The following is a 14,215-nucleotide window of genomic DNA, read 5'->3' on the forward strand; positions in this document are numbered from 1 at the left end:
AAAGCAAATAAAAAGTTATAATAATGTCAGTTATCACAGGACAACACGTACAGCACAGAGCTTCAATATTTTACACGTACACACAGAAAAACATAACGGCGACTCTTGGGTAGTGTGTAAGCTGATGCAATTCCACAACTTTATTTTTTCAGTCACAGGAGCTATATTAAAAGAGAAACTAAACAGGAAACCTTCAGGAGTTTACACATCATGGAAGCACATGCGTCCGTAACAATAATGTCAAACAGCAATGTAGTGTGAGAAAAACATGAGTTTATGAACTTCTTTCATACATGTCAACCTAGAAGCTCTTTTATTTTAGAGCAGGAAAAACATCAAATAGGAAGTATTGACTTTGTTCTTATGCATGTAAGAACTAAATACAGACAGAATAAACCAACAGTCATTTCACAAAGCCTTTTAACTACTATTAATACTGGTATTTGGCCTTGCTTGATAACAGTCCTCCAGCGGCACTCACTACTTTAGGAACGGGCAAACACCGTTTAAACCAGACTGTAAGACTATTTTAATCAGTCAAAAAAGGGGGCTTTTCGCTCCCTCCATAAAAGAGCAAGCAAGGTCTGCAGATACAGTCTACTCAGTCAAAGACTTGATTTAAAAAAAAGGAAGCATGTGTTCATCCAAAGTACATGCACTGCTGAAGAAATATATCAACCCATAGTACTGCTAATTAACTTGATTTTTATAGTTTGTTTAGAGCATCAGCAGTGCCAAACACCATGGCTAATTGAAGGGGGAAAAAACAGGCAAGTGGACTAAATATTGTGGCTAGATGTCCTTATGGAAGCCCCAGAGCAATACACAGTCAACCAAAACATGACCACTCAGAAAAGACAGACCCATCTGTTGTCTGGGATACCCAGGGGTCTGAGAACAGAAGGCACATTCTGAACCTAACACCGATTATGAAGCATCACCTGTTTAAGCCCAGCACCTGAACTTAAGTGTAGTCTTTGTTATTGGAGCATTCCCAATTCATTTTTGGGCCCTGAGCCAATTGTATTGTAGCCCCTCAAACCAATTACCTTAGGAGAAAACATATGTATAAGTGTAGTGACTTTAGATTAGTTTTGGCAGAAGGTTGAGCACACAAGAATGATGTACCTTAAAAACAAACAAACAACAAAACAATGGGAACACACATTTAGACCTTGTTGACTACAGATGCTGACTCATCATGCACATCTGGCTTAGGGACCAAACCAGGAAAAAGTTCAAAGAATAGTGCATGATGTCAAAATAAATATCTGTAGAAAATATGGGCTGATCTGGAACAGCTTTACAAACTAAGGCACCAGCAAAGCAGCACTACTAAAATATGTAATTCAATATTCAGAGCGGTTTTCTTCAAATGAAAAAAAAAATGCAGATATACTGTATATCAGTATAAACTTTCCAGTTGGTGTGTCTACATTACTGAAAGGTCAAACCCTTTAAAAAGATCAAAATTTCAGTTGCTGGGTAACCTTTCTGGAAATAACCCGCAGCCTTGTACCATAACTACTGCTGTGGCTCGTGCTCATGGACCAAAGCCTGTCACAGTCTCCCACCGGAGAGGACAAACCAGTGAGAATGAATCCACATGTTAAATGTAGCTGATGTACTCATCTAACAATGTGTTTCTTCAGGCTCAACAGCATGTCAGCATCTGTCACAATAATGTTTACTTCTTCACCAGCACAAAAGATGATTCTTTTTGTATTAAATAACGAGCTTTAACTACTTTGGGGAAATTAACAATTACCTAAACACGTGGCTCAGTAAAAATGGACATCATTGTTAATCACTGTATACAGCTCAAGCTGAAGTCTGATTTTCTGTTCATCATCATCATTACTATTATTGTTATTGTCTAAACCTGCAAAACAAGCAAATCCCTGCTGATGAAGACATTGAAGACATCTGCCATTCCAAGATGTGCTTGAATTGCCAACTTGTAGCTAATCATCGCAGCTGACTGTACTCTTGCTATAAAAAGTACCTGGCTTACAAAAATGTGACTATGCCAAAAAAAGATGAGTTTAGAACCAGTACTCCTTCACAAACCACAGGACACTTCTGTCCCTGCACCGTGAACTGGGAGGAGACACCGGGGCCGAGGAGGTGTACTACTTTGTCTGGCATTTCTGTTATTTTAACCTCTTTCTATGCATATTCCTATGTGCACGCTTCCTGATTTAGATGCAGGGAAGCAACAAAAAACTAAATAAAAATTAAAAAAGGTTAAGCAACATGCCACTTCTCTGCAGCAGATCGATGTAATCTGGTAACTACAGTCAGGGATGGGAAAGACACACTTAACAGTCAGAGATGTGGGATCAGTGGAAACGCATCACCCAAACTGCAGTGTGTATACTTCAGCATTTACAAATAGCTAATCAAGACAGATTTCATGAGGGTTTTACTCACAGTTTTCACCCAAAGCCTAAACAAAATAAATTCTTGCAAGTCGGCCATTCTTTGTGAGAGGAGGTGCATAACTTCATGACATTACATCTCAGAAATGTGGTTTCTGTATTTGGAGAAATGGTCCTATTGCTAAGTATAAACTGAAAGTTAGGATTATAGTGGAAAAGTATAAATCTATTTGCTGTAGTCATGATGTAGTGTCGACACATAGACACAGAGGGACAGCAAGAAGTGCAGTCCAAAGCAGTAAAGGGAACTGAAGAGCCTGATCAGCATTAAAGGAGCACGAGGAGTTTGTCTACACATCACTCTAGTGGAGCAGCAGAGATGCACAGGTTGTTTAAGGCACAGGCAACTTGCACAATCTTATCAAAGGTTGAGAGGTTCGACGTGCGCTCAGAGGCTGCGGTGAAGGCGCTCTCGACAGGGCCCGTGAGCATGGCGTACCGCTGCTTTACCATGGAGATCACCCTCTCCACATGCCTCTGCACGCTCAATGTCTCGGAGGAAGGATCAGCCAGCAATGAGCCCTCTGTTCTCCCATATGCTTCTCCCTGGTAGCTGCCAGCAATTTTAAACAAGGCTCCACGTGCTGCCACAGAGTCTCCGATGTCCAGGTCACGGCTTGCCAGTACGACATCGCCCGGGAGAAGCTTGCACAAAAATCCACAACCCTCAGCCAGGCTCTTGTCACTGACGTTTCCCAGCACACCCCTAGAGACAAAAGTGACCACGCCTTGCGGAGCCACGCCAATCAGATACTTAAACACGTTATAACTTGACCCCGCCCCCTGAGAGACCGGGTCCTCGAAAGGCACGGTGAAACAGTCTATGATGACGGCGCAGTCAGGATGAGAGGCTCGCAGCGCGGCTGGCAGGTTTTTACGGAGCTCAGCTCTGGAGGGCCAAAAGACAGCCGTTGGCACCAGAGTAGAGGACATGATGTTGACCATCCGGTGAACTGTTCTGGTTACTGTGCCGACTTTCACGCCAAAGCGGTAAGCCAAGTCCTGATTGCGGAGGTCCAGGCGGAGACGCATTAGTGTCAGCAGCAGCTGCTGGAACTTGGAGAGCTTCACGTTTTTCATTCCATCCATGTGAGGTGCCAGCAGCCACATGACTGTCTCTAAGACAAAGTAGTTGGGTAAACCAGTGTAAAACTTCACTTTCTCCGCATCATTCCTTAAGGAGTTCTCTGAGAGAGACATTTTCTCCACAGACTCCCTGAGGGCCTGATTCTCCCTCTTCAGGGCTTTCAGGATGTCATCAAAGTTCACCGGGACATCAGATGTCTGAGCAAACTTTCCTTTCTTGCTGTCACTCACAGACTGATCATCATTATCATCATCATCATCATCATCATCGTCGTCGTCATCATCATCATCATCATCTTCTTCAGTGCTGAGGGAGGAGGAGGCACTCTCCTCTGCAGTGGTCTCCTGTTCCTTCACCTCAGGATGCTCTTCCTGGCCCTGTTCATCCACCGCAGACATGCCCTGGCCCTGGAGGAACAGCAAGGCATTGGCTGCCTCCACCCGTGCTTCCTGTTTGTCCAAGATCTCTAAAGCACCCGGCTCCTTCATCTCTGGGCATAAGGGAGCAGCCGTGAACACAGAAGGAACATAATCCGGAGAACGTGGATTCTTCACCTGTTTACCTGCATGTGAAAAAAAGAAAAAAGAATCTGATTAAAATTCATCTGTTTATGATACTTATGATTTAGAGTGCTCTCTCATTTTGCAGCGTGCAATACATAAAATAACAAACAGTTGCTGTTGTTCAGTCAGTACATCCCTAATGAATTTTTCTTCTACAAACAAAATTTAAGCATTAAAAAAATTTGCACACAAAAAGATTGCACACACCAGACAATAAAAACAAAACACAAACCTAGCATTAAAATAGCACGTAGCATTAGTGACATCTACTTTCATATATTTAGTAAACAGAATTTATAACACTATCCCAACTGAATTAATTGCAGTAATGCCACACTTTATTTCCATCTCAACTTAGTTTCGTATAGCTATTTTTTTTTTAAAAAAAAAATATTCAAAGGCTTACAACTACAAACACCGCCTTTTTCCAGTAATTTTAATCAGTAAGGGTTTTTACTATGTGATAGTGAACATAAACGTGTTTATTACCCGCTGCAGTTACACCGACTATGCCGCTGTCCCTCCTGAATTCATACAACCTTTCAACGCAACACTGCACTGACAGCAAAAAAACTAAAAAGAAGCCTCCTTGGTTTTCTAGACATGATTGTCTACGTGGAAGCCCAGCAACATCAGTGCGAACTGGTTTACTTAAAAACAACAACAAAAAATCCCCCACAGGGAGACACTTTTAGGGTTCAGAGTGGTTTTGCCTTCATACCTGAAATGAAGTGAGTACTACAGAGCCGACTGCCGTCGTTCGGCACCCAGCCCTCTCGGTTCACAGCAGCTATCCAGCGCTGCTTCCTCTCGGGGTCCCGTGGGAAACGGTAGAAAGATAAGGTGGTGCCTGGTGTCCTTCTGTTCCTGCAGCCTGCCACCACACAGGTGTGAACCATAGTAAGGCCACGGAGAAGCGTGGAGGTGTGCGCTGCAGTTTGCTGGGTGTTTTGACTCCCAAAATGGTGGCCTACCAGAGGGCGACAAAAAAACTGTAGTTCCGTCATCAACGGCCGTTAACTTTCGTCACTCTGATTGGACCATCTCGGGACGACGTCATTGAAGTGCGATCTTCACTCACGCCGAGAAGCATAAACGCTAATGTCCCGAAATCACACAAATTTTGTTCCAAATGGTTAATTTGCTCTTTTTTAATTTTCGAGAAGGAAAACCCAAACAACAACAACTGGAAACAACCACAGACAGTACAAAGCAGATGCAATATACCTGTAGCTTATTAGATCCCTCTGCGTTAATCAGCTCTGAAACTGGAGTACAGTACTTGCTTTTCATCCACAGCACACAACTGTGATAGAGTAGCTTATTTCAATACAAGTGTGTTTAGACTGCACAAAGATCAAACTTACTAGTTATATTTGAAAAGCCAATTACCAATTTGTTAAAGATCAAGATAGTAGTAGTCACATGTAACACATCACAGCAATGAGCAATAAAAGTTCAGGATTTTCTGATTAACAGTCTCATTTGCTATTTTATTTAACTTTATACAAATGGGTAAGCACAATTAAAAGTGAGCTGTGGTAAATGGATAAACCATCTATAGTTTGACAATACATATTCATGTGGCTGAATTATTAACACCCATTGGTCACTGCAAGTCATGTGTTATACTCCCGCTGCAGAAGACTGAGCTTGCTGCTGATAAAAGTCTTTAATCTAACATTGTCTAAATATATATCTTTATGTATTATACGAATCTGTACTACTTGTCTAAACAGCCAGTTTCCATATTATTGCATACAACCATGGAAATGCAAATTATTGACTCACAGGTCCATGTACTATTTACAATCAAAACAAAAACCATATACAATATAAAGGATAGCTGCTTTCTCTGATTGAGTTCATTTGTTGGGACTCTTCTCATAATGTATGTTTTTCTTTGCTGTTTGACTTGATAGATAATCTTTGCCTGCAGCTTAAGTGCTTAACATCTCTGTAGCTTTCATGAGTCCAAATTAGATTTGCGCCAAAGGATGGACAACCTTTAGATGTGTGTGATCAGTCTGTACACAGAGGTGTTCCGGTCTCCTCTCACATGCTTCAGCCTCTTGAGCTCTGTGAGACAGAGGATGTATACAGGAGCCTTGGTTCCGACACTGATGATCTTCTTCAGCTTCTCCATCTGAAACTCTGTTGTTTCTCCTGCAGAGGGCGCCACAGAAAAGGGACAGATTAGAGAAACGAGAGCTTGTTCGCATCATGATTTGCTGGGATACCGCTAAAATAACAAACACACCATGTCAGTAAAAATCTGGCTTTTTGAAATGTTTCGGGAGCTTAAACTGGAGGAAATTTATTTAGTATATAATTACAATGATGTAATTGATGATGGTAATTTTGTAGCTGAAACTACACTGAAGCCAGATCAATGTTAAACTGATGAAACCAGGCAAAGAAACAAACTGACTGTTCTGCTAACAATAAAGATGAACAGCCTGGTGCTGGTAGCAAATGTCCTTAAACAGTTTAACCAAGAGATCTGCAATCAGAGAAATAACAACAAACATCTCTTGTTTACTTTCCAAATATCATACTGTTATCTTGAGCACTGAGTATAAACAATTATCTGTAGGCACAACAGTGGATACAGCCATTATATGACTGTGTGTACTTTGAGAAAATGATGTAGATCTATTCAGCTGGGACCTAATATGCCCATTTCCAGCTTGACATGTTTATTTTTGGACTACATTAAGTTAACTTTGCATGATTCACAGCTTTAAATAACTGTTTATCTGAATGTGGCCCTTTGTGCAGCCCCCACAGTTCATCCAGTGAAAGGAGCAGTTTTAGCTTCCCTCCTTCACCACCATCCTTCCCAAGGCCACTTCCTTTTAAGCCAACTTTCTTCTCATGGGATGCTCCTCACAAACAGAGCTGTGCGCCTTAGATGAGCAGATAAAAGATATTTTCTTATGAGAAAAACACAAGTGAAAAGACAGCATTTCCAGCAGTTTGAAACCTGAGCGTTTGGGCTTACAGGGACCACAAACATCATTTGAAACTCTGATCATGTTTAAAGTGAGCATCTACTATTGTAAGAGTATGTGACAGGAAAATATGAAAACGGGATAGGCTTGGTCGTATATAGATATTATATGTGATGTCCCTACCCTTTGATTTTAAAAATGGGACAAATCCTCGGATTTCAGTCTGATCAGGTGCTTCCCTGATGGTATTGTGTAATCAGTCTGAAGCGTCTAAAAGTTTAACACAGTACAGCTAGTTCTTGCTGCTATCAGGAACAATTTGACAGGTTTATGAATCCTAATTTCTCATTAATCGCCTTTGGGGTTTTGTCAGGAAGGGCATCCGGTGTAAAACTGCCAAATCAAACAGGCGGGGCTACCCGCTGTGGCACCCGCTTGTGACAAGGGAGCAGCCGAAAGCAGCTTCTGTGAATCCAGATTTCTTGTTACTTTAGAAGCTCAGTTTTTTAAACGTTTAATCCATTATTTGAATCTCTCATTTAACTACAACGGGGTGGATTATACATGATCTCCCATTGAGTAACCAAGGGAAACATCGCCAACACAGACCTGTTCATTCCCATTTGGTTGTTTACTTATGCAAATAGCACCCTCTGCTGCTAATTAACAGTCCAAACTAACAGAGGATGACAACTTTATTCACAGATGGATTTCAGCATAACAGGGAAAACTACTGAACACTATTTTTAAAACAGGAAGCGCTCCTCTGATTTAATGAGGAAATCTGTGGAAGTCCAGTGTAACTGCAGTAATCAAATCCAACTGAACAAAAGTCAAACCAGCAAGATAATTTGTTTTCCAAGTTTGCAGCCAATCTGAAAACCACTGTGTGTGATCACAGGTGTTTTCTAAACTACTGACCACAACATCAACACCACTGCCTCAGTGAGAAGTTTAAACTGCTGTGTCAAAGTCTCAGTTTCTCGTGCACCTTGACTGTGGTGTGTCCTGTAGTACATTAATGTATGATTACATTCTTCTCTGCTACAGTTACAAACGGACCCTCCACTTTTAGTTACAAAGCTATTTAATTCAATTCTGTTTTATTTAGATAGCACCAAATCACAACAGCTGCCTTTAGGTATTTTATATTGGAAGGTAAAGGCCTGCAATATTACAGAGAAAACCCCAACAATCAGAGGACCCCCTATAAGGAAGCACTTGGCAACAGTGGGAAGGAAAAACTCCCTTTTAACTGGACGAAACCTCTGGTAGAACCAGGGTCACGGAGGGCACAGCCATCCTCCATAACCAGAGTTGTTTAATTAATAGCTGCATTCATCCATGATCCTGTGCACAAATATAACACTGACCTTGATACTCTGCCATGAAATTGTTGATGTTGTGAACTGTTTGGTTGAGGCTGTTCAGGCTCATCTGTCTCAGGTAGCTCGGTAAACTCTGGAACTCGTTCTCTGACACTTCAGACAGACTTGCAGATCTGGGAGAGGAATGGATGGAAGGTGACATGTCACAATCAAAGTTTTGAAAGAAAGACTGCAGGCACGCATCATGTAAGAATGGATAAAACTGAGTGAAATAAAGAAATTAACACATTTCATCAGGAGAGACAGAAATAAGCAACACAAAAGTTCAAAATTAATTAAAAATATATACAAATGATATTTCATATCTAATATTTGAAATTAATATTCTTCTTTGCTACCGAGCACCAGCCTGATGTGCAACTTTGGAATGGACACACAATAAAAGCTACTAATTTAGAGTTCATGAATTTAATATTGCCACCTATATCTATATTTCTTATTTTATAACGGGTCTGTCCCTCGTCACAACCAATTTAGTTTACCTGTGTTTCTTTTTGTCAGGCTTGACAGGTGGGTGTTCATTTGTCATGGTTGTCTTCTTCAACTGAGCCTGGGACACAAGCTACAAAATAGGAGGAAAGCGCGCGAGAGGAAATTTCACAAATTATAAATGTTATGTAACATGGAACATGAATTTATCTGCAAACAGCAAACCTATGGGTTTCAAATGTGCTTTTTATGGGAAAAAACAAGACTAACTTTACAGATGTCCTGTGTGACAGAGCTCAGGTCTGGCATCTCCGGGGTGGTTGGCTCTTGGTAGTGTGCTCTTATACGAGGTGTCCCCAAGCTGAACTCCTGGGTGAGTCCATCCAACTCCAGGCTGTTGACAGTGGGCTCCTTAGCCACCTTTTCATTCTCACTGAACTTCAGGATTTTCCCGTTGCTCTGTAAATGACAGGTAAAACTTTTAACTTTAAACATGTTTCATTTACATTTGATAAATCTCATCTGTGCAAAGGAATGAAAATCAAATGAGCAATTTTAGCTCATTTTTGACTTCATGTAAAACAACAATATTTTTGCTAGTAAGATGCTTTTAATTTTTTTATTACATGTTTTTTCTTAAAAAATTTCTTGTGGTGAAACTCAAAATTAAAAAATATTTTGATATATTATGATGGACTGAAAACATCTTTTTTAGAAACTATATAAGTTACTATAAGAGGGAAGTTTCCCTTCTGGAGATTACAGTTCATTTTATTTAACCAACCTTTCAGAAAATCTAGTCATATTACATATGACTAGTCATATCGTTTGCCATAAAGCTGTGAGCATCTCTGGTTAAAAGTAAATGCTTTCCTGTTTGTCTTACACTTTGTAAAGAATTTCCCAAAGCAGACTCTAGGTTGGGCATCACTGGCATCTGCTTTTCCTCTAAACCTGTGGTGGATATATCGGGCACATCATATTCCCAAGTGCGTTTGAAGCCAGCTGCCCTGTTACAAGGTGGGGTTGGAAGATCGAAGGTCTGGGTGTCATTATCCGTTTGCATAATGGATGGCTCAGGCTGCTGTGTGCTCTAAAAATAAATACAATTAAAAAGGTGATGTGAAATTAAAATGTCAGAAACAAACACACACACACAGAGTTATATTTTTTTTCTTACCTTTTTGGTACTGACTAGTCGGTTCACGTACGGCGTTTGAAATGCTGGGACTTCGGGTGTGGCAGGTAGGTTGCCAGGGTGACAGGGGAATTCTGGGTCACCAGTGTCTTGTGCAGTTGGAAAGGAGTGACTGTTTGTCTTTTTGATCTTGAACCCCGGGGTACAAAACACAGGCGGCTCTGGTGATTCCAACTTTTCAGCTGAAGGTAATCAAAACAATGTCACACAGGAAGATATTTAGAACTGTTTCCCTGCATTGCTTTCTCTTAACAGCCTGGTGCCATTTCTCTACATGTGCTACTTTTATTTTTCCAAATACTAGGTATTTTAATACTTTCAGGTGGCATCTTTGAAAAACAAGCAAAATTTCAGATAGAAAAATGGTGTACTGACAAAGCCTTGAGCTGTTTAATAAAAACAAATGTAGCTCCCGAGTACTTAAAGCTGATCATTTTCTTCATGTTTCACATTTTCCATGAAAAGCTCCCAAGCTTGTTTTGGTCAGTGTTTTTTTCCCCCTTTCCTTTATTGATGTCAGATTGTCACTGAACACAATGTTCAAGACTTTTCTTTCCTTATTTTTCAGATCCAAGTAGTGAAAAAATCTGCACAAGTGTGATGTGGAAACTTTTAGTCTCCACTGGCTAAACATTGGGGATATTGTATCATTATTAAACTTAAGACACTGAAAACATAACCGTATTCAAACATGCACTTTTTAATTAACAGGCAGTAGAATATGTCATGACACAAGATTACTTACAAATTACTAATAAATAAATAGCAAAATATTTTAAATCAGTCTGATGTATGGAAAGGGACTAGTTTATAACACTTGAAAAAACACTGAAAAACACAGTTTTTAGAAAATGTAAGATGAAAATAAGTTCAAAGGGAAACATCTGATCATAAAATAAACTAGGTGCTTGAAAAACTCAGGCAAGAAAAAGGCAACTGAAGAAGAGAAACATCTTGTTTCCTGAATAGTAAAGACAAAGATATTTGATGCCTTTACTAAAGATATATACTTTAGTAAAGGAATATATACATTCATGTGAAAAAAAGTTTTTACTGAACTCTGTTCAGTCCTGTGAAAAGCTGAGTACGCTGTTCCACAGAAACTAAGATGTTAAATAGCAGCTAATCAAATAGCATTCAGGCAGGGTGATCATTTGGGATCGTTTTGCAGACACAGGTCCTGGACACCTTGCAGTCATTCATTGACCATGAATTTCTCTGTATGCCAAAAGATTCTAGCATCAAATGTGACACCATCTGTCCGACAGCCAAAGCTTGGCTGATACTGGGTCATGCAACAGGACAACGATCCCAAGCATATCAGCAAATCAACAACAGAACGGCTAAAAAAAGAAAAGAATGCATGTGTAATAATGGTCCAATCAAAGTCCAGACCTTAAGAGAGTGGTGCATAAATGGCCACAGACTTCAATGAACTGAAGTGATGTTGTAAAGAAGAGTGGGCCAAAATTTCTCCAGGACAAACTGACAGACTGATAAAGTCATACAGACAGTTACTTCATGTTATTGTCTGTATATTTACTTCAAGTTATTACTTAAAGTTATGGGTCTAGACGGGTCTACAAAGTACTGAATCATTGGGCGTACTTAGTTTTTAAACAGGATAGCGTAGAGTTTTGAGAAAACTTTCTCTTTTCCATGAGTGTAGATGACAGTCAGCTATTGTGGGGTGAAGAAGAGCTATGAGGTTGACAGTTTCATACCTTTTGTCTGCAAACTGTCTATTAAAGCGTTCACTGGTGGTTCAGTTGTGTCCCGTAATGGTCTGTTGAACAAGAAGAGACTCATAAAGCAGGATAAAGCAGTTTTATACAGTAAAGTCTTAAAGGACCTGCAGTAGTAACCCTACAAACCCTGCGTGTGGCTGGCAGGGGTCATTATAGTTCATACCACTCTACCTTGGGCGCTTCTCAGCCTTCTTGAACAGATTCATGGTGAAGTCATTGTTCAGACACATTGTGTGCTCTGTGATGCCAAAGTCATGCATCTGGGGTGTTTGGAGTTCGTAGTCATCCATTCGCAGGTTACATTTGGGGGTAATGGGCATGGGCGATGGTACAGATGTTTCGAGTGAGGGGTGAGGAAGGTTCATCTCAGGCATTGGGGGAACTTCTGAACACCACTCAGTCCCAGCCAGAACTCTCTTTAGGTGCAGTTCAGACAAACCAAAATCAGAGAGCTGCGGAGTTCGCAGCACATCAGTGTTGGGCAGCTCTGGTTTTGGAGCCATTGAGGAAGGATTCCCTCCATTCTCCTCCTCCTGACTTTCCTCTTCTACTGAGTCGTCATCTGCTTCTTCATCTTTAGCCTCCTCCGCCTTATCTTTAGGCTCTATATAAGAAAAAGTCACAATAAAAACACCATAAATGCATGTTGCTTTTCTTTTAAGTGAAAAGAAATCATTACACATGATTACCAGTGTTATGTAGTCGTTTTGCCATCGTCAATACTTACTGGTTGATCTCTGGGTGTCACAGGGAGCTTGGTAACCATAGTTCTCGCAGTGTCTCTTCAGCCTCTCGATGTCCTTGAAGACTCTCTGCTCCATTACTCTACAAGCCTTAATAAAGCTGCTGGCCTCATTATTCTTTGCTTTCTGCTGAGCCAGGGCATCCTGGATCTGTCCCTACCCAAGAAGAGACTAGAAGTGATGAGCATCCACCATTCAAAAATGAACCACCCGACCAATTTACAATATTAGTCTTCAACAAAGATATTGCTATGAATAATCGGTTTATAAATGACACACAGATATTCCTTATGATGCTTGAAATAAGCGTTCAGTTAACAGAAGTCAAAGAACTGGAAAACCTTTGGCAGGTAAAGACTTTATATTATTCTCACTTCAGTGGAGAGTTCAACAATAGCAAAATGGTTTTACCTGGAGTAATAAATAACTTATTTTGTAGGTAAATTCAATAACATTTTTAAGCAGTTACACAGTAGAGAAATCCAATTTAATTTTTATGCCTTCTGAATAACTGCCTAAACAAGTCCACTCAGGCATTTCCAATGACAAGACTTGCTTTTATAACGATGCTGGCTAAACTACATTTAGACAGGCAATAATTAGAGAATAACCGCATTTATCTTGGCCCTTTGAAAAGGCCGGTCTCTGAGTTGGGAGCCACTGTATAAAGGATGTAAAAGTATCATGGATAACCGTGTGTCAGCCACAGTTCTACCTTTAATATGTTAAATACAAAGTTTGCCTAAAGTAAGATTTTGAGTGCAGGACTTTTGAATGCATTTGGTTAATTTTACATAACACATTTAACGATCTTTGTTGCAGATGCTGATAAAATATTGCATTGTCGCTCTAACGTGTGTATTTGTCGCTACATTTAGATGAAATTTTAAAAAAAAAGGCGTGCTAACTTTTACCTTCAGGTTCCCTACGTCACAGTTCACTTCATGATAGGCTCGCATCGCTCTGGCTGTCTTTTCTGAAATAGAAAAGAATTCATATTGAGATATGTGCGATGACTTCACTATAAGCGATTTAAGCAGCCTGTGTGTCAGCTTGTTTCTCACCGCTGTCGTCGTCGTCGCCGCTGTTGCGGTTTTCAAATGCGAGCTGTAGCTTGGCAGTCTCAGATTCCAGAGTCACTGCCAGCTTTTTCAGCTTGCTGAAGAATTGTGTGGTCGAGTCCATTTTCAGGCAAAAGTCTGACACCAGCAAAAGCGCACTCAGTTACTCTGAAACCGACGTCAGACCTTCAAAGGCCGTTTGTTTTGTCGTTTCTACGTCGGCAGAAAGAAATAAATTTCAATTTTGGCGCCTCTTCCGGTATTAAGCGGAAGAGACGTCTTCTTCTTCTTTTTCTTCTTGGGTTTTAGTGTTTAACGTGCAAAGGGTTTTATTCGCGCCCCCTGTGTTAACAGACAAGGTAAAACTGATGAACGTTTGATATTTTTCTATTTGACAGCGCATTTTTAGTGGCATAAGCAGTGTTGGGGAGTAACGAAATACATGTACCGCCGTTACGTATTTAGAATACAAAATATGAGTAACTGTATTCCGTTACAGTTACCGTTTAAAAAGGTGGTATTCAGAATACAGTTACTTTGTTGAAATAAATGGATTACACGGCGGTACTTTCCTGTTTCATATTGTCGCGGGTCAGGACTGTT

At 40.4% G+C, this 14,215-nt stretch overlaps 2 protein-coding genes across 2 annotated transcripts; both read right to left on the reverse strand.

Annotated features, from left to right (window-relative positions):
- Window positions 1-110: 110 nt before the first annotated feature.
- Window positions 111-5,236, reverse strand: LOC120433601. The gene is made up of 2 exons (XM_039600095.1): window positions 4,813-5,236; window positions 111-4,090 (listed from the first exon to the last, which is right to left on the reverse strand). The coding sequence occupies exons 1-2, from the start codon at window positions 5,096-5,098 to the stop codon at window positions 2,739-2,741; spliced, it is 1,638 nt and encodes a 545-aa protein (XP_039456029.1). The 5' UTR covers window positions 5,099-5,236; the 3' UTR covers window positions 111-2,738.
- ska3 (spindle and kinetochore associated complex subunit 3) lies at window positions 5,228-13,945 on the reverse strand. Its single transcript, XM_031755552.2, has 11 exons — window positions 13,616-13,945; window positions 13,466-13,527; window positions 12,536-12,707; window positions 11,980-12,412; window positions 11,785-11,846; window positions 10,043-10,242; window positions 9,749-9,955; window positions 9,133-9,321; window positions 8,916-8,995; window positions 8,419-8,546; window positions 5,228-6,257 (listed from the first exon to the last, which is right to left on the reverse strand). The coding sequence occupies exons 1-11, from the start codon at window positions 13,734-13,736 to the stop codon at window positions 6,100-6,102; spliced, it is 1,812 nt and encodes a 603-aa protein (XP_031611412.2). The 5' UTR covers window positions 13,737-13,945; the 3' UTR covers window positions 5,228-6,099.
- Window positions 13,946-14,215: the final 270 nt, after the last annotated feature.

This window comes from Oreochromis aureus, linkage group 16 (genome assembly GCF_013358895.1).
Source record: "Oreochromis aureus strain Israel breed Guangdong linkage group 16, ZZ_aureus, whole genome shotgun sequence".
In the NCBI taxonomy this organism is placed as follows: Eukaryota; Metazoa; Chordata; class Actinopteri; order Cichliformes; family Cichlidae; genus Oreochromis; species Oreochromis aureus.